Here is a 21737-nt window from a genome sequence, read left to right as displayed (position 1 = left end):
TCATTTACCCTGTGCTTGAGTATTAGGAAGAGTACATTTGCCAAGGCCAATGACAGTATAAACATTTTCTAATCTCAAATAACTTTTTTTTAAGCAATCTAGTTTCTTTAGTAAAAGTAAAAACTTCAAATAACATAAATGTTATAAATATTAACATATTTGTTTAATATCAGTAGCAAAGCTCTGTGATTTCAATGACAGCAAAAGGGAGAAGTTCAGAGTCAAAGAGACAAATAAACTAGACTGAGGCAAAAATTAACTTTTTTGAATTCCTGAAATTAATCTTTTAAAATCAGTTTCAGCTGGAGGATTCTTTGGGCCATTCCGTATAAATATCAATATGAACCAAGACTGTTTTATCTCAGGACAAAGTCTGTCCCTTAATTTGATAATATGGTCTCTTTTAATTGTAGTTTATGTTAAAGGGAGTATTGCACGGCATCAACAATTCCATAACAAATAAACAAAATGCTGTCATTGGATGACTCTACTTATTATAGGTCTCTGCCAAGCTTCAAATTATTGTCTTTTGCTTGCAATGCTTTCTGTTACAGTGGTATAACTAACTACCTTATTTTTTTTTAAGCTAAGGTAATATATTTAGCATACAAAAATAACCAAGTCCTGGCAATAAATAGAATATATACACTACAAAGTTCATCAAAATCATGCTCCTTTAGTTTTTATTTACCTGTCTATGACACAATTAACAGAGTATACCACTCAAGTCGTCTTATGTTAGAAACTGCTTGTAGCTAAATATTTTCTGGTCACTTCTCACACTTGCCCATACCATAACTTTGAAAATTAAAAAAAATAATAATAATGTGATAGCTGTCATCACAAGCATGGATGGAGGTGGAAGGAAGTCATCTTTGTACCACAATGTGTTCTAGTCACAAGATGAGATGAAACAGAGGGAAAAACTGGAAGTTATCCAGGTAGTGATCTACTAAGAATTTGAATTTAGAAGTGTGCTGCTCTTACATCTCATTACTTATATCCTGCACTTTCTAGTAGATTCCAAGAAGTATGAAAAAACCTACAATATTTACAGAAATTGATAGAATTTTGCCAAACTAGGTACTGCCAACTATGTAGATTAAGTTACTTTGAATCAGATCCCATTTCTCAGGTTCCACTAAGGCACTACACATTAAAAACAACCAACCAACCCTGAAAAGGCAACACTACTTTCCTAGTTTTTGTTTACTGTGAATCCACAAATATTTCTACTGTTCTGTGTTAAGGGAGACTAAATGGCAAACCACAAGAGGCAGCTTTTACGTTAGAGGTTTTATCCACTGTAGATTTACTTTCCCTATCAATTACTAGCTACTGGAGTCAGAAATGGAAATTTAGGATCATTTTTGCATGCCTACTTCTCTCCAGTGTTTGTAAAAGAAGCTATTGCTTTTTTCAGTTGGTATACCATATACTAGCCAACTTGAATTACAAATATTTTGCCAATGCCTTGTATATGTATCCAATTGCTAATGATTTTTAAAGGCCAACAATATGTTCCATCAAACAAATTTCCCACAAGATCTAATGATAATCCTGACATGATTTTAATTAAAACTTTAAAAAGTTTGCATTAAACAAACCAATGTGCATTAGCTTAATGCTTTGTTGTTATTCTAAACAAAACAAAAAAAATCTCACTTAAATGTTTGCCTGAAGACTTCCTCTATTATAAATTTATGACAAAACAGTTTAAATTTAGTTTGATTTATTGTGTAACAATTTTCACTATCCCATAGTACCCAATTTGATATTTTAAAATAACCCAATTTGATAAAAATAATTTAAGAATTGTAATTGGCAGCAAGAAGTTTTAAGTTTGCAGTATATGCAGTCATTGTGTGGCTACATTACTGTTGCCTATTATTTTTCCAGTTTTGAGAACATTCAGTACTCTCGATATTAGACAGTACCAATATTTATTTTAGAATGCCATAAAGAGTTGTGCAGTGGCTTTTTTGCCTTTTCTAAAACTTTTTTTAAAGGTCATATGAGCACAGAAATTGAGGGCGCAGAGACTATTTGAACCATAATTGTACAATCCTTGTACTCCTAGCAACGTGTCAACACTTTTATTACAGTATTGAATTAGCAGGAGAAGAGCAAAGAAAATCTATCCTGTGATCTGGATTGGCCTAGCTGCAATAGCAGGCCCAAGTTACCAGGTTACAAGGGAGGGCACTAGTAGGACTTTAATGCTACCTCTCCACTAATCACACTTTGCCAGAACTCTACTTCTGTTTCTCTTCCTCTGTTGTCTTCAATTCTCCCTCAACAGTACTGGAAGCTACTGGCTGAAGCGGAATACTGCGTGCTATTTTCTGCCCCTTCAAAACCAGGCCAATGATGTGTAAAAGTAAGGGTGTTTTTTGGAGACATTTGTCCACAGAATCACAGAATGGTTGAGGTTGTGAGGGACTTTCAGAGGTCATCTGGTACAATCCCCACCCTACTCAAGAAGGGCCACCTAGGGCTGGTTGCCCAGGACCGCGTCCAGTCAGGTTTTGAATATCTCCAAGGAGGAAGACTCTACAACCTTTTTGGGCAACCTGTGCCAGTGCTTGGTCACCCTCACAGTAAAAAAAGTGTTTCCTGATGTTCACAGAACAACCTGTGTTTCAGTTTGTGTCCATTGCTTCTGGTCCTCTCACCGAGCACCACTGAAAAGACCCTGGCTCCATCCTCTTTATACCCTCTCTTCAGGTATTTAAAATCATAAAATCGTTTGTGTTGGAAAAGACCTTTAAGATCATTGAGTCCAGCCACTAACCTAGCACTGCCAAGTCCACCACTAAACCGTGTCCCTAAGCACCTCATCTACACGTCTTTTAAATACCTCCAGGGATGGTGACTCAACCACTTCCCTGGGCAGCCTGTTCCAATGTTGATAACCCTTTCGGGGAAGAAATTTTTCCTAATATCAAAACTAAACCTCCCCTGGTGCAACTTGAGGCCATTTCCTCTTGTCCTATCACTTGTTACCTGGGAGAAGAGACTGACCCCCACCTCTCTACAACCTCCTTTCAGGTAGTTGTAGAGAGAGATAAGGTCTTCCCTCAGCCTCCTTTTCTCCAGGCTAAACAACCCCAGTTCCCTCAGCCGCTCCTCATCAGACTTGTGCTCTAGAGCCTTCACCAGCTTTGTTGCCCTTCTCTGGACACGCTCCAGCACCTCAATGTCTCTCTTGTAGTGAGGGGCCCAAAACTGAACACAGTATTCCAGGTGCGCCCTCACCAGTACTGAATACAGGGGCACGATCACTTCCCTAGTCCTGCTGGCCATACTATCTCTGATTCAAGCCAGACGTTCTCTTCTCCAGGCTGAAGAGCCCCAGCCTTTCCTCATACAAGAGGTGCTCCAGTCCCTTAATCATCTTTGTGCCCTTCACAGAAATCTCTCCAGTATGCCCATGTCTCTCTTGTACTGGGGAGCCCAGAACTGGACACAGTACTCCAGGTGTGGCCTCCTCAGTGCTGAGTAGATGGGAAGGATCACTTCTCTTGATCTGCTGGCAAGTTTTTCTAATGCAGCCAGGCATACCGTTAGTCCCCTGTCACAAGGGCACTTCATTGGCTCATCCCTTTAACTTCTCATCATATCAGTCCTATGCTACAGGGTCCCTCTCTCATCATGGTCCCTTGTATGGAAGGAATGATAAAAGATAGCTGCACATCATCTTCTTCTATAAATAACACTTAGAAATAACTACTGTTGCACTATTCAGCCAAATGCAAACTGAACTGCAAACTTGAACTTTATGCAGTATTTGTTATAGTAAAAGAAGGTGAATGGGGCACTTCATTCAATACACAAAAACCACAATGTCTAAGAATAACTTAATTTAGAGCAAGAATGAACAATATATGCACTTCTAATGATAAAGATTTCAAGGTTCTTTCTTCTTCTAGTAAATATTATCCAGGTATACCGATTTGGAAGAACTATTGTAGTATATTTGGCAAGTATGTAGGAGTTGTAAGCATTTGTGAAACTGCTCATGTAAACACAGTATCTCAATTTTAAGCCAAAAATCACTAAAACTATTTCTTTTTTCTCCCCTTAAGCACTCTTTCCCATTTACTTGGCGAAGAAGGGGAAAAAAACCCCACCAAACCCAAAAACACTAAGTGTAGTTTCCTTCAAATTCCTGAGGCTCATACAGCCTGTAAGTAAAGTATATTATCACAAATAGGCACTGAGTTGCCATCTACACTAAGAAAATAGACAATCTGGGTAATCACATCTACATTTAAAATGTTGCTTGTCTGATACAGTGACTTGATAGAGACTTTAGAATGCAGTTTTCAATTTAAATGCAGCTTCTTTGAACAGATTCAACATCATTACTAGAAGCAGAGAAAGTTTTAAAATGCACATGCTTCTACCAGTGAAAATCTGTGATGTCCATAGACCCATATTTTTGTGTGGTAACAAACAGCAGTGATGCCCCTACAAGCAATGTTAAACTTCATTAAGTTTTGTACAGAGATTAACTAGAGAACACTAATTTCTCATCACTATATGAATGAAGAATACATAATAGGTTAGAGTTTATTAACACATTTATTCCAGTGTTGAAGGAATTAATGTACAAAGATTGGGACTGCTCTAGCTACTGAAAATAAGAGATGTCTTTAGCCAGTCAAAAAAATCCTACATTTATAGTGCATTTGAGGCTTGTCACTGCCCCATCCTACATTTTAGAAGTATGAATTTAATTTGAAGGAACGAAAAAGAGTAGAGTTCTAGGCTTTAGTTGCAAAGTGGTACAGTATCACCAACCGCAATGAATGTAGGGTATGCTGAATGTTTAGTTTTTAAATTAAGCATGTTTGTGTATGTTCTTATACATATATGTTGCACTCAACTTCACTCTGCAGATTCAGTAGCAATTACATATGTAGGCCTTGCATCTCTGTTAGTTTAGGCAATCTAAGACAATTGTGGGCAATTTAAAAGAGATGTTTGTGACAAATCTTGCACAGATGCTTGAGGAAAAACAACGACAGTCTTCCAAATCTCATGAGCAATACAACTGAAGAAAATGAATCATGTGGGGACAGCAGACTAGAGGAACAGTGTTAAAATATAGGTCACAGTTTCAAAGGGCAATAAAAAGAACCAGTTTTCCATTGGTTAGAGCATCACTTTCCAATGACAAATGCTGAAAGAAGCAGAATATATACCTGCTGTTAACACACAGTGATTTTTACCACTCTGTGAATGTGCAATTGCTAATGTTAATAGTTAAAAACATCTACAGTCCCTAGCATGAAGTCATACTTAAGAAATTAATCTTAAATCCTAAGTGTTGCGCTAAAGTGAACATATGTAGATCATGGGCTGAATTCCTAATATACGTCAAATAATTCCTATGCTCTATCAAACATGTTTTAAGATCAAGCAGAATCTTTCTTACTTCATAGTCTTCTGATACAGTTCTGAAAGATTTTTCATATTTCTTTTCATAATCCAGTTTATGTTGAATATACATCTGGAGTGATAGTTGAAGCTTGACAGTTTATCAGCAGCAACCTTAAGGGTGTATGCTATCTGCAGGAATTCAAGCTTTTTCTGAAAGAGTATAATAATGATGTTTTTGAGAACTTCAACAGAGAAGCCAGCTGACAGCCAGAGAAAAAAGCAAAGACATCTTAGATGTCTTAGAAACAAGTTCTGTTGCAATAAAAACACTGCACCAGAATGTCATTCAGATTAACATCTTAAATTTCTTTTGAAAGACTGGCTAATGACCAACACTAAATAATGAGCGTGGGTAGTCAAGATTTATATTTAAGACCAGAGTAAATATTTCCTGAAGTGAAATTCATAAGATGACAGAGACTTATATGCTTGCTTTTGAAGTATATGAACATCAAATCAGATGAAATAAATGTCAGTGCTTCTAAATGAATGTGTCAATATTTTAGGAACTAGTCTAAGACCACACTCACCTAGGTCACAAATCACACAAACACACACACAAAAAAATCTTTGAACTAATGCTGTTGCAGTCACTGGAGAGGCTAGATGGGTGTTCTAGGTCTTTTCCGTGGGCTATTGATAGGATTTAGTTCACTTCAACTCACTTCCCCCAGCCTTCTTTCAAGAGAAAAAGCCTACAGCCTTTCCCCTAGTATTTGCAAGGTCTGCTTGTGAAATCCTATGTTGCTTTTACTCGTGAGATCTGCTGTGTACAAAACAAACACAAAAGCTTGTTTTGAATCTGTTCCTGCTGCTTTATTTGATAATTTTTAGTTCTTTTATTGGAATACAAGGCAGTCTACTCATATCCACCCTCAGTATGTCGTGATGATTTCGTAAGCCTCCTCCATGCTCCTTATAAGCCATTTAGTACTTTTGGTCATTCTTGTTGACATCTTCTGAACTTTTTCCGGTTTGCCCATACCCCTTTTGAATTTGTTCATAGTCAGCTCTAATCCTCACTGCCCTGAACGACTTAGTATCAGCAGCAAACTTTCTTACCTAAGTTTCTGCTTTCTCTTTTGGGACCAGGCTGAAAAGCAAACATTATAGCAGTCTTCAGAAATCTAGCCATTTTAGTAATAGTAGTAAGAAATCTGAAGCTTTCAGACAGTTTAACAGATTAAAAGATTTGCCAAATGAAAAATGAGACAAAAATAGAAAGGTAAGAAAGTAAAATAACATAATATCATAAGGATGCTACAGAAGCTACTTATAAGTAAAAAGCTTACATATGAAGTAACCTTTATTTCAGAAATATTCTATAAAAGTCACAGTGCATAGGAGTATGTGTTACATTACTCAGGACTCCTAGTAAACTGCAGTTTGTCATAAAGATTGAGTGTTTCACTGTGTATAGTAATAGATTTAATGTAAAATGTACAAGCAGCTCAGGGTGCAAAGAAAATTTGGATTTCTTCTCTCGCACAAAACATTAAGCTGCTCTGAAACACAAAAGTGCATGGCTTGAGAACAGCCAGGACACTGGAAGCAGAGAGCATGCAGAGGCCACCTAGCCAAAGAACTACACAGTCAGCAAGCCAACAAAAGCAGTGCCAAACCAGAATGGCATCAGCATATCAGACTTCCCAGCTCACACTGTCAATATCAGATCTAGTGAATAATCTAAGCTTTGAACTTTGATTTTTGTCACTAGTATTTCCTTTAGTTCATAATATGTTTCCTCTTCTTCCCACCACTGAACTCACCATCCTTGCACTTAGCCATCTCTTTTTTTCTCCTTGATACTCTTTTTTTCTCCTTGATATACTCGCTCCTTACCATCACTCCATTGTTTCCTTTCCTTTGCTTTCCATTTTCTCTTACCTTCTCCTACATTCTGTTCAGGAATTGAAAACCAACAAAGGCACAAATATGATAACCACGAAGGCTAAGTAAACTAGTAGCCAGGCACCTGCTCACTTCCCTATTCCTTCATTCTCCTATCAGTTGAAATAATAATTTGAGATGATTCTTAGACAGGAAGTTTCTCAGATCACTAAGGATTTCCTAAAGAGTTCTCTTAAGTTCTTAGAATAATCTTAAATATTTTAAAACATTTTTAGACAGTTAAGGCCTGAGAGCACCTCTGAAAGTGATTGTAGAACTTGCATTCACTAACATCCAGTCACACGACACTGGACTTCACAGGTGGGAAATAGAGGACTCAACAGGTATAGAAAATACTTCTAATATAATCCCCTTTTCTATGGATCTAAAAGTAATTAGCTTCTCTGCAGAATACATTTTGCCTCTATACAAGAAGTTGAGACAGCTTATTGAGTAACTCAAAGGGTTACAGTCAACATCTAACCAAGACATTAGGAAAAATCTTTTAGTGTCTGATGCAAGACATCATGACATATCAATAAGCAACTGACGGAAAAATTACAGTAAGAGTGGAGAGAAAGTAATTTCTAATTTAGGATGGCCATTATCTTGATCCATGTCAAAAATGTACAATTTGCATAACAGCCTCAATTGTCAGGGAAAGACAAAGAGATACTTAAAATTTTCTACTTCAATTACTGTTTTATGCCTGTGTTCTAGTCATATTTGGTAAAACTGTATGATTTAATTTAGTGTAGGGAAATAAACATAGCAAGTGACAAAGAAAAGGAAGAAGTCCAATGAATCTGGGCATGCCCATGTCAAACACAGGAACGGGAAGAGCAGTTATTTTATTAACTGTTCCAAGTTTACCTGCACCGCCTGTCAGCCTACAAAGGAACTGGGAAAAAAACAAACAAACAAACAAACAAAACCCCACCAAACCAAACCAAAAAACCCCAAACAAACAAACAAACAACAACAAAAAAAAAAACCAAAAAACCCCAAACGACCAATCAAAAGAAGAAAAATTTAACCAACAGATTTAGTGATAAATAATCTACATAAGAGGCACAGAAGGGACAAGAATATGAAGTTTTAGTTTAGAAAAACAGCATATCAGGAAAGTACGGCTTTGACATAAGTAGCTTTCACTACCTCAAAATGCATTTATCAAATGTTTCAGACATGGCTCTTTGTGAAGGATTTGATGCTTTTTGTCTATGTTGTTTCATGCACAGCTTAGGTAAGATACATATTTCTCAGAGATGCTAATGGAGTTTCAACATATAGACCAAAGACCTCTTTCATTTAGCAAGTCAATCCTTTAACTCCACTCATCATGTAGTGTTTAAAAGGGCAATTATCAAACCATTAAGCAGAACGCATAATGTTTGAGATCAACTATAAATAATTTGGTTACAAGATGTATTATTTAAATAATTATAGATACTTAGCTGCTATTGTAATGTTAATCAGGTATATAGAACATTTGCTTATAAAATTCTATTCTCCAGACACAATACTAAAATGTTTTCTGGTAAGCTTACTCCTTTAAATAAGGTGTATTTCTCAATACCCAATCTATCTAAAACTTAAAATCTATCCATGAAGAAATATTTCCCCCCAAAAAAAAAAATATCAACCCAGTATGAGGATTTGAAACCCAAAAAACCCAAGGCATGACCTTGTTAGAAATAAATATAAAGCTTAGACCAGATGAAATTTACAAAAAAATAAAAAAATAATAAAAAAACAATAGTGACCAAGTACACAGTTGCCTGATCTGAAATTCAACTGATTAGCAATAAACCAGAAAGCAAAAATCTTTAATTGCAATCATCATATATACAGAGTCATTGTGGTCAGCAACTACCATATCATGTAACAACATCTTGTAGGCATACTGAACCTCTTTCCCCTCCTGCCTCTCCAGTTCAGATTAGCCTTTATTAAAGAATTCTGTGAAACACTAAAGAAAATGCTCAGAATATTTGTAAGATCTTTTTTTAATTTTTCTGGTCTCAGAAGCAGCTCATTGAAGTGAGATCATTTGTGCTAGAGGATGCCAGCTAAACTAACAAGGAGGAAGTGTGGCAGTGCCCTTCCGATGCCATCAATAGTGATGGGGTTCACCTTCTCTATCCAGGAGTCCCACGGTTGAGTGTTTTTTCCTGTTAGCTTCTTAATATTTTTTTGACCTGATAACTGGTAGGACTTCAGCCCTACTGAAGGCAATCTACTACTGGCTAGCTCAGAAGTGTTTTGTAGAAGGAAGGAATCACATGAAAATAGTTTGAAATCTTCTGGCTCCTTTACCATATAGATATTCAACAGTCATGAATATTCAACAGTCATGAATGGCAACAATGCTTTAACGTCACTGTGCTGTACTACAACAATGAATGAGCTGAAGTGAACAAGGTAGAAATTGAGATTGGTAAGGCCCATATATACCAAATAAAATAAAAGAAAATAACTGTCCCCAGTCTCATCTGTTTTACACCACTGAAGTCAACGTAAGATGAGAAAGAAGAAAGAAAATGAAATATTTTACACTATTTGTAGGCATCTAATTACAGTGTCCAAATTAGAAGATTTGCATATCTTGATAAATAACATTTTTCAGCAGGCAACTCAGAGCCAGTCACTTGGATATCCTAGTCCTTTTCTGAATATTGCCACTGACTAAAGAAGAAACCTACTTTTTAAATCCAGAATCTAAACTAGGTGTTTGAAGTTGAACACTGAACAGTTCCATTGTCCACTACAATAAATATGAAACCAACATGGTAAATTTAAAATGTAAAGATGAGCTAATAAAACTCTAGGCAGCATTTGGATGATATTTCTAGCTAAAGTACTGTCTCACTTCCCATTCCAGTAAATAAATCTCACCACATTTTTCCCCCTCAGAAAAAGAAACACTGTAATTTTTCACAAACATGCTCTGAATTTATTTGTATTGTATATAGCACACTGAAGAACTGAAATTAGCCCCATAAATTTAAACATTTTAGTGTTTGTTACTGTCATTCTTTCTATCAGAGCACTGCATCATCTAAAACAAAATTGTTGAAGATTTTTTTGTCTTAAACCTACTTAGGAAAATATAGTTCTTAGTTTTTTTAAAAGAGACTGTGATTGTTAAGACACAAGACAGAAGCATTCATGTCTTGTTGTTATTGCACAAACCATTCCCTACAAGTCCCATATGCTATACTCCTAAACCCAAATTTTAATTTTCCACTACCTCAGAACACAGGCTACTTACTTGAAGTCTATATATTGTTATATCAGTTTTATACAGTGTCCACATTTAGTTTTGAACAAATTTAAACCTTCAGTATTACTTAGAAGTGTATTTCCCATTATAAGATTTCCACACACACCCTTTAATCTGTGAACCCCTATCCATTAACATATTTTGATGAAGTTGCTGAGCTTAATATGTCTGTTGAAGGAGGCAAAGGAGGAAAGGCACTTCATCTTGGCAGTCACCCCATTTATTCAGCAAGAAACAATTATATAAAGCCCAGTTGTGCAAGTGTTACATTTTTTTCTTTAATTAAGTTCTTGAGAAAGACAATTTTTGGTGGGTTCCCCCCACCCCCACCCCCAGTATTCAATTGTTCTACTACAAAACCCTTCCTAATAATAAAGAGATTGGTATTTGTGCATGACCTGGGATGTTTGGATTTGGTAAAGAAAGCCCAAGTTTTCATTTAAAGGACAATTTCTCAACCATAAATGTAGTGAAAAATTCAACTTTGAAAATTTTAAAATTGGTTCAATTTGAACAACCTTATACTACAATACAATCTTGAAAATTCTGATTAAAATTTAAGTGGAATATTGCGATTTAAATGAATGTTCTCTACAAAGGTGAATTTCATTTAATGGAAATATTTTAGTAGACTTCTTTCTGTGGTGATAGGAGTTATTAGTTGCTATTACTGAGAATGCAACTATATCCACAACATATAACAATGTTAACAAAAATAGGACAGTCTTTAAAAAGAATATGAATTCAGCTCTTAGGTAGGCTCATTAAAAATGGCCTTATTTAAAAATATTTTTCAAAAAAAAAAAAGCCATCTGCCTATTTTAACCAGTAAAAACGTGCTGCAAAGTACTATAAAAAAGCTTAATCAAGGTCTGTATTGGCCGAGTTCCAGAAACTGGCAAGGTGTGCTCAAATTACATAAAAAAGAGCAAGTTGCAATTGTTGACATCTTCAGTTATAAGATGCTTAATATAAAGTATGTCTCTCAGCATTCAGGCTGACATCTCTCAGCATTCAGAAGATTAAAAAGTAGCTAAACTTGCATGCTTTGGTACATATGCAAGTAAACTCTTCATTTCAAAGCAAGGAAGAGCCATTTAGACATGAGCAAGCTGCTAGTCTACCAACTTCAACACCAAGTACGAGCACAGGTCCTGCAGCCTTACAAAACCCCTCTGAAACCCTAAATTCTGTTTTTTCTGTAACAGAGATTAATATCCTTTGGGCTTTGGGATTGTGAGTACATTCAGATGAATGAGGTCAACAGCCACATTTGTAAGACAAGCTGCCGTGGATTAATTTCCAAGAGACAACTTGTTTATTCAGGTTAAAAAGGGGTGATTGCCCAAAGCACTGAGTACAAATAAAAAGAAAAAAAAATCCATAAGATCTCTCTGGAGTGAGATACTTATTGTATTAACTTTTTGAGTCATTTATTCACTGTACACTCGGTACACCCTCTATAGAGCTTTAATTGAACTGCTTGAAAACACATACCTGATAGCAATATTCCAGATATTGTTCAGCCATGCTTACCTTTGAAGAAGCAATCTTCGTTATGTACAATGGTGACCTTTTGCTTTTTCAGACAGGCAGCTCTGTGCACTTCACAATGGTTTTCATAGAATTCTCCATCAGAACCGCACACGGGTTTATAATGCGGCTTGCAGTGCTCCATGCATAGACACTCAGCTTGGCCAGTCTCCCCATTCACAACGCAGTGTCTACCCAGACCGCAGTACTTGTTTTCGCATGATCCAAAATGGCCATCTTGACCCATATACCCTAAAAAAAAAAAAAAAAAAAAGTAGCTTTGAGATACAGCTTAACATAGGTCAGCCTGAAAGGAAACAAATTTAATCTCATTATCATGACTAGGTATGCTTTTAGTCATTGTCATGTGTTAGATTAACTGTAATTTAACTGTAATTAAGAGCTACATCTAGTAACAAGACAAGATTTACTCTTAATTTAAAAAAAATCATAGTAAATCATGTCTTTTTAAATGTATATTGAAGTTTGTCACCTTAAGATCACTATGCTATTGCAGGTAATAGAACAATGCATTCTCTAGAATTTAGAACATAGAATCATAGAATATCTTGAGTTGGAAGGGACCCATAGGGATCATTGAGTCCAATTCTGTGCTCCTCGCAGGACTACCTAAAACGAAATCATATGACTAAGAGTGTCATCCAGATGCTTCTTGGACTCTGACAGGCAGATAAAATAGACATTCGCACATCGAGGCTGATGATACCCAAGAATAACTAGAGCTGGGTCAAGGCTCTTAACCAATATGGAGAAGAAAAAACCTCTGTGGTGGCAAGACAATGACATTTCAGGGAACACAGCATGGTAGAAGAGCAGGACTGATGTATCAAGTGAATGGTGACTAGAAGGAGTCAAATGAGCCTCTAGTGGTATTTCAATGAGACAAATGGGATTTGGATAACAAACAGAGCTTTATGAGGGCTGCAGTAGAGGTAAAGGAGTTTCTGCTGGCCGCAATTCCCACTTTGTTCTGCTCCTAGAACATGGAAATGGATTGTCTACATTAGGCTACCAAAGTTATCTGTCCACTTTCTATTCTATCTGTGCTGCTGCCACCAGCTGCTGCCACCAGTAAAAAAAGTACTGTGGTCTATAGCAGATCTCTAGGTGAAAGGGGAAGTTAAGTGCACAGTAATATTTCCTTAAGATATCCTCAATTTCCATCTTGGTTGCCACAGAACTCACTATGCAACCAGTTCTTGGCAAGGGAAAAGGTACGACAGGAAAAAAACCCAGAATTGTCAATTGCAATTACCAAAGCTTCAATTACGTAGGTGTTCTGATACCATAATTGTGTCCTAAAATAAGTATAAACAAAATACTAAAATGTCTCCAGATATGGGAATAGACACTGTCCTTCACAGTTACTTCATTTTATTCTCTTCCTGTACACTCCTAATCTCCAGAACAAACAAGAACCCCAAATTTGATCCCCAAATACTATATACACCTAATATTCTAATTCCTTTCAATACTTTCCTTATCCTCAAAGCCTAGCTGGATGATACTTGGCTGCCCCATAAAAAAATAGCACGAACAAACAAATGGCAATGCATAATTTGGTAGTATTAGATTCATTTTCTGTAGTGAAGAGCTAACGTGTCAATACTATAATTCGATGCACATTGCTTCTAACCACTGAGAATTTATGTTCTTCACTTCAGTGGCAGAAGTAAATTCTTAGCACTTTTTCTTCTTAAGCCTACAGGTCTATTAGACCTAAGACAACAGTGCTTTGATTCTTTGCTTTCTCATACAGCACAAATTTTCTACAGACAAATGTACTACAGAGAGCACGCAACCATGAAATTTGGCTCTAATATGACAAATGCTTTTGCTGTATTATTTTATAACAATTTGGGCACAAAGGTGAGAGGACTACATATTCACCTCAGATGATGTGTATCTGATATAACTACACTACAGTGATTTTTATACACATGGATGAAACAGTATAGACCAGACTGATGGTGGGTTTAACTGCTCATGCACCAAACTGACTTGAAATGGGCAAACCCAATTCAACATTAAAAATTTCCCATGAGTTTTTGAAAATATTACTCCTTGTGCCAATGTATCACCACTATACACAAGCAACAGACATTAACTGACAGAAATGTAAATCAAATTTCCTTCTACTACCACTAACCTCAGATAAAGTCTTGCCATGTCTGAGAGTACTTTACAGCACAGGTCATGTACACACATTACAGAATTACAGGACTTCTTTGAAGTGACAGAACTGTTGCAGTTTGAGGCCAAAGTCCATAAATTGTTATTATTTCTGCTTTCTGAATTGGAAGATAAAGATCTCAATCTGACAACTGCTCTGAATTATTGAGAGGTGTGTGGTGACTCAACAATGCACAGTGCTGTAGATTGCTGTGAAAGTAGAAACCGATTTAAGACTTCACTTGGGACTTCATTTTAGTACTATAATTGAATCTGATGCCTGAATGCAAAACAGCTACTTTCAGATAAGAGAGAATGATTTGCATAATATATATAGATATTTATAATATTGGTATATGTCAGCGTATACCAATCATGTACATCAATAAACAAGCAAGCTTTTTGCCCTAATGAAAAACTGTATTACTTTGTTATGAAATGTTTTATAAATGTCTCCATTTTACACCATTAACTATTCCAAAACAATACATATATTTGCATACATCACTGTAAACAACAGTCGATAGTAAAATTCCCATTGACCTCAATAGAGGCAGGATTCTTTCTTCAGACATAGTCTTTGCCTTAAGTTCAGATATTTTTAATGCCTTCAGCATGTTTAATGTGCACTGTTCTGTGCTATTTTTAATTTAGGAACTTGCAGATCTTCTAATGTATTTGATGAAAAGGAACAGCTATGTAGTGTTTCAAGTGTTTTATAGTACATATTTAATATAAAACCGTTTAAATGTTTATTCTTTAAAAGTCCACCAACTAGTGGTTACCAGGTCACTCATAGCAAAAAAAATAAATAAAATCTGTGCAATTTCAAATGAGGTGACAAAATGTTCACAAACATAACTTTGACATGAATTTGAACTAAAAGTGCACCCAATTCTGAAAATGTAAACAAACCAATAAATATTAAATAGCTACTGTGAGAGAAAAGTGAATGGGTTTAGACGTAAGTAAAATTATTTTAAAATAAGCTAGTGACACAGAAATCTAGGAATTTTAAGACTACCAACAGAAAACAAGGTTATACGTAATGGCATGGATTTGATCTTCATCAGTTAAGTCAAAATACTAACTTTATTGTGGAGGATCAAATCAAATTATCAAAAAGTGCAGGGCTCATGCAGTCTTCTTGGATTTTTTTCTTTCACCTGAGTAAGTGACAAAGCCCTAAGTGCTGCAACTGAATAATGAAAAAACTGCAAAGAACTATTTGTAAGTACTACTGAGAGAAGTTTTTCCACAGATACTTATGTTTCCTCTTTACATATCTGGGGAATTATTCATGAAATATTAGGACAACTAGATTTCTGATTCACAGAGCAATAAGCCAGTGAAACAAAGGAGATGACAGATGTTTTTAACAGCCTTAGTAAGGGGCACTTACTAGCTACCAATAAAAAGCACCAGCTTTTTATTGTCAGAGCTGAAAAAAAATGCAAAATATTTGACCAAATATGATGATACAACAACGTCAGTAACCTTTTTGTTTACACAAATACATCACATTCAAGTTTAGCTCATTGCCAAATAAGTCTTTAAAAATACAGAGATAAAAACCTGATACACTAAGAACTTTTGTAATCATAACAAGGTTTGGCTGATAAAGGCAAGTAAAGAACAGCTTCATTATTGGTCTGGTCCACTGTGTTTGGTTAGAGAGACCTGAGTGTTTGTTCTGACTGGTAGAGGTATTGCAGGGTATTCAGGACTCTTACCTAATATGCTTTTCATCAAGTTGCAGCTGTCTTCCTGTCTGTACCATGGTAGGAGGAATGAAAACTCAGTGTACAAACTAGCCCTCAAACAAAACCAATTTCTGCTGCTTTTCCCTGTTCCAGCCCAACGTGCAAGAATCACTGTATTTGGCAAATCCTTCATTTTAATTTATGTTTCAAAAAAAGGTAATTCCTTTAGGAAGCAATAATTTTCATCTTGGAATAGAGCTGCTTCCTGTTTAGGTACAAAGCTACAGGAATCTTGTCATTATCAAACAAGAAATCATCTTTTAAACCCGTATGGGCTGTGACTTGCAGCCTATTCATGAGACACCCGACTATTCCAGTGACACAGGAAATCGCCACTATTACTTTGCCTTCCTGGAATTATTATTAATGGAGGTATATTTTTGATAGTGTGATAATGGAAGTTAGGGTTTGGGTTTTTGTTGCTGCTTTGTTTTTTTTTTTTTCTTTTTTTTAATGCCAGTGTAGGTAAGTCTCCTGGGACAAAATTGCTCAGGATACAGCACCCATTCAGAAGACTACCACCACCCCTCCAAGTTATAAAACAAAAAAACAACCAAGTTTTTCTGAAGGCTGTTCTTCTATCTAAGCATTTAGATTTAGAAAGTAAACTAGTCCAAGATGAACTTAGGTTCCTATATTTGGATGTAATTCAGTAATGTAGTAGAGAGGGTAAGCAGCCTAGCATATTCAATATTAAAAGACTGAGAACAAGTAAGTCAAGATGACAAATAATGTACCCATGAACGCTAATCTTTCTCCAGCAATTTAATTGGTATTGCTTATGTGATGATAGGTAAGTCTGCATTTCTCAAGTGCCACAACACATCAATAGGAAAGTGTGTACCCATATTAGCTATGTTAGCATACTCTGAATTTTCAGTCAAAAAAGTGTAATACCTACGCATTATAAGAGGGTCTATAGTACTATGGAAAAAAAATGCACTTTGTTCAATTTGAAAGTAAGTCAGGAAACATTTAAGTTATCATAGCCTTAAATTAAAAATACCTGCACTTTAAGCAATATCATTAAAAATGGATTATGCCCAAGACAGCCAAAGCAGTCACATAGGTTTTTCAGATCCTCTTGAAACATAAACTCTAAACAGACATAATATGAAAGAACAAACAAAAAGAAAAGAGTTTTTATTTAAAAAAAAAAATGGAGAAAGCAAAATTGCTTTGGCTTTTCTTTTAAGACAAATTGTAATAAATGCAGTTTCAAGCTGTCAGTTAGGATTCCTCATACAAGTTTCCTAGCTAAAGGCCAGTTCAACAGCACTCAGAGTTGAGCAAGTTTTAGGTTACAATTGCATCATTTACACTTGTGAATTAAGTGGGTGTTTTAGCATGCAAAAGGCTCATGGGAATATGCACTTTAATCAGTTTAAAGAAACATTGCACATGCAAACTTTGGAAATTCATGAGTGTGAATCACCACATTCTCCAGTTGGCCCTAGGCTGGAATGCACACAGGCTTTCTGTATGTTGAGCCCTCTCTCACAAACTCAGGCTTTTTTTTTTTTTCCTTTCCTAAAAAAATAATTTGCATTCATGGCTCTTATCATAACTTGCAGCATTATCTACGTGTCATCTAAAACAAAGTGGTGGCTATTTTTAGAGACAATACATTGATATCTTGTATACACATAACTGATGCTGATTTCTGGGATCAATAGTTCCATGTCCCATCCCCCGACCCCTTTTATTTAAAAGGATTCTGTAAATGACAATTCCAACTCTACATCTGTATTTTTGTTCAACATACGATCTATGAAAGCCCCAACCAAGACTGTAATCCTAATGGTGGTAAGTGTTCAGTGTAGCCTTAAGTTTCACATGAAGCAGAAACATCTCAGGGAGAGCAGTGAGGAGAAGAAAGGAAAAAAAAGAAAGAGGAAAAGAAGATTGATCACCACCTACCATTAACACTGGTAGGCTATTAACACTGAGCATGACCTCAGCATGAACTGTATCTGCTCATAAATATTAAAAAAAAGCTCTAGACTTTTTCTTTTTCTTTTTTTTTTTTAAGTAGTAGTATTTTAACAGCAGTTCTTTGATAATTTTGATATCACTAGCAAGAACAGCTTGTAAATGACACTGACTGAACATAACACTAACTTTGCATTACTCATTATCCAGCACTCCTGCTATATGAACTTCTTCAGTAATTTAGCATTTTTTATTTTGGTTATGAATATTTTGGGCAGGGGACAAAATTTAAAGAAAAGAGTGGATTATTTAAGATGAAATAAAAATTATTCATAATTTGCCAATATAATGCTTATGGTAATAAAGTTCCCCCACATAACTAACAGCACATACCTTAATAAACTAAAGAGATAAAGGATTTTGAACTCTCCTTACCAATGTATTCTCTAAATATGGTATTAGAGTGCTTTACCATAGCATGTGTCTTGATTTCAAACTGTAGCATCTCTGGTTGTCTGTTTGTTGTGTGAGCCTATATTGTGTGAGCCTATATAAAACAGACAATCCAGTTTTAACAACTGACTACTAAATTATCTGCATTCCAAACTCTAACCAGCTTAGCCAAGCTTTTGGACACACTACTAGGAATTTGTATTTCATACATTTTTCTGAAGAGACAGGATCTCTGGAATACGGTCATCTGGGGCAGGGTGGTGGTGTGGAGAGAAATCTCACTCGTGGTCATGTTCATGGATTTGCATGCAAAGTAATTTTAATGTGTCTTCTATAAATTATATACAGACACGTAAGTATTTCTTACAAATTCTTGAAGTGACAAAAATATAAATTAATGCTCCGCATTTATTAACTTTTCTTTTTCTGTGACTGACTTACTCGTAACAATTACAGAGCATCTTCAATTTGAATAGTCTTTCATACCACTAACTACAACATGAATCTCATAAAAGTAGAAGGAAATATACCCCTGGAACTCAAAAAAATCACCTTCAAAACCCTAACTTTTAAAGGCTCAGCCTTAAAAATAATCCAATCTCATATTCTTTTCAAAGTATGATTAAACTTAAAAGTCCTTTCTCATCTCTTCACATTCAACTCCTCCCCAATTTGTCTAGAAGCTTAAGTTTAAGCACAGGAAGGGGAAAAAAAATCAATTAACTGTCCAATACATTCTGAAGTTCTTTGTTTACATGCAGTAGTGGAGGCAGAACGACACAAGCGGAAGACGGAACTATGGTAAGACATTATAGCTGAGAAAGACTACTTAAATAGTAGCATTTTTTCCTGACTGCAGAATAACAAAAGTTGAGAATAAAAAACCCAAGGTACAATAGTCAAGTCCAAAGGTCATTCCTTTTAACAGAAACAAAGAAACACTTTTTTGTCTAATTAAATTTGGTAGAGGAGAAAGGAATAAGATTTGTCACATCACAGGTGTGAAGAAAAAAATCTCATGGAAGACAAAAATCTTAAAATTATGGTCCTTCACCCCAAGGAAAATTGTTATAGTAGCAATTCAAACACAGTCATAGAGTTTGAATACAATGATTATAAACAAAATAGAGAAATGCCACCTGGAATAGATCCCCATTCATAAAGGTGGAAGAGTATTCACAAAAGGCTGATCATGTGAAGAATTCTGAGGAGTTCAACAGCACATGGAATTATAGATGAACAAGACTGAGGGACTGTGCTGCCTTGTACTGCTAAGGTATAACCTTGTAATGTTAAGGTAATGAGATATAAGCTGAAAGAACTTTGAAGGATGACCAATATATAGGCACAACAATGTGCTTCATCACTTAATTAACACAACAAAATGCCTGCACATATTCAGTTACCAAAAAAAAAATCAGTGAATAAAATGTGAAGGACAGTTTTAAACAACAAAGTAGCATTAAAAATATGGAGTTCAAGATAATAATTGCACAGAGATAAAACAATGCAAGGTTTACTTAATATTTTCGATTTTCTAATGATTTAAAAGTGTAAAATAGTTGTACAGCAAGACCTCTTATAAAAAATTCAGGGGCAGAAATAAACTTTTGTTAGAATATTGTTCTTCCTCCCAGGAGGCTTTCAAGACCACAGGTGCAAACCTGCTTTGAAGAAGACAGGACAAGAGTGAGCTCTTCCCGTTTCCACACCAGAAAGAGCTCCTCTTAACAGCTCTGTCAAGCAACTCCTTGTTGCGTACTCTTTCCCATAACTCTGCTAGCCCTAGCTGTCATTGAAAGCAGCAATCTGGATCTCTTCAAAGTTTCTCAGAGACAGAGACAAAACAGAAGTTCATATCGGCAGCACTAGTGGTTCAAAGATGGGAGGGTGGGGGGAAGAAAAAAGGCAAAAGCAAGCCCCACACCCATGGAGGGGAAGGATGGCCACCTGCAGCTGCAACTGCAGTCCGCTGCCCTCAGCCACAGCCGCGCTCAGCCCGCACCCCGGAGCCCTGCTCCCACCTGTAGGAGTGACAGTAAATCGTGCACATGGCTGACATTAGTTTGCTGTGCCATGGTTTTCTTTCAGCATCAACCAAGTAAGCTGGAGTACTTTATACAACAGTTTACTTTGCCTGTACCTGCAATCAATTTTTGACTGGGTCTTGTACTCTCCTCTCCTCTCCTCTTCCCTGTCTGACACCCCCCCGCCCCCCAACCTCACACACAAAACCAGCCCCTTTGTAGGGGGACTGGAAGTACTGTAAGGATTTGCACTTGCTTAGAATTTGAAACCTTCTGGTGCTCAGCATGTATGAGTGAGGACTAACAGAAATAGACACAGACATTATGACGGCACATGGTTTTTTTACCTCAAAAGTCAGACTAAATACACTTAGGAGAATGCTTGTCTTGTGTATTCAAATAAAATTACTTTCTTATTCTCCTGTAAAGGTAAATTACGAACAAAATAGGAGAAAGTGCCACACTTCTAAAGGAATAAATATGCAAAACTACAGTGAGTAAAAGGAGAAGGAAAACCCCGTAATACCAAGATGATTTGTAAGTGTTGCATACCCAGGAACCTGAAATATTGAAACCTCCCGAAAGAGTCTATCTGTGGTCAGAAACAGTCAGCTTAGCAACTTTGCCCACGTGGATCCCTTTCTCTTACCAGCACTCTGCAGCTATCTTGAGCGAACTTCACAGACTTTAGCTTCCTCAGAAAAGAAAAAACATCAAATCATGCCTCCTCAGCTTGAATCAAATGGAAGACAGGCACCAAAACACCACAGAAGAAAAAGAGAAGAAATGAAAACACAACCACAACTAGCACTACATAAAGAACATTTTCCGCTTATTAGGCAGAAACTTTTCTCACCTTCCAGAGCCTTCACCTGCTCCTCCCCGTTCCTGTCAGCTAACCTTTTGGGGCTTTCTCCTCCCCGGGTGCCAGGGGCAGCCCGCAGGCCCGCAGGCCCACCGCCCCGGGGCTCCCTCCTGCCCGGCCAGCGCTCACCGCCTCCGCCGGGGCAGCCGCGGCGGGTTCCCCGCCCCGCACCAGCAGCTGCCCAGCCCTCTCTTCCTACGAGTGAGAAGACTTTCGGTAGATTCCTGCCTCTATAAACGTCCCCACTCCCTCGCGGGCCTATTAAGCATCTGCTTTGATATCGGAGCACAACAAATGGCTATGGCAACTCCACTGCGCAGCCTTTCCTCCAGAGCAGCACCCAGTTC

At 36.7% G+C, this 21737-nt stretch overlaps 1 protein-coding gene across 3 annotated transcripts in view; it reads right to left on the bottom strand.

Moving 5' to 3' along the window:
• The window catches only part of FSTL5 (follistatin like 5), a 309868-nt gene that overhangs the window by 221186 nt on the left and 66945 nt on the right, over positions 1-21737 (bottom strand). For all 3 annotated transcript variants that reach the window (XM_075499250.1, XM_075499252.1, XM_075499251.1), the window contains exon 3: positions 12161-12409. In XM_075499250.1, coding sequence (XP_075355365.1) covers positions 12161-12409 — 249 coding nt within the window. The remainder of the gene's footprint in view (positions 1-12160; positions 12410-21737) is intronic.

Source organism: Mycteria americana, chromosome 4 (genome assembly GCF_035582795.1).
Source record: "Mycteria americana isolate JAX WOST 10 ecotype Jacksonville Zoo and Gardens chromosome 4, USCA_MyAme_1.0, whole genome shotgun sequence".
Classification (NCBI taxonomy): Eukaryota; Metazoa; Chordata; class Aves; order Ciconiiformes; family Ciconiidae; genus Mycteria; species Mycteria americana.
Note: the sequence above shows the minus strand (reverse complement) of the source record. Positions and strands in the feature narration are given on the sequence as shown.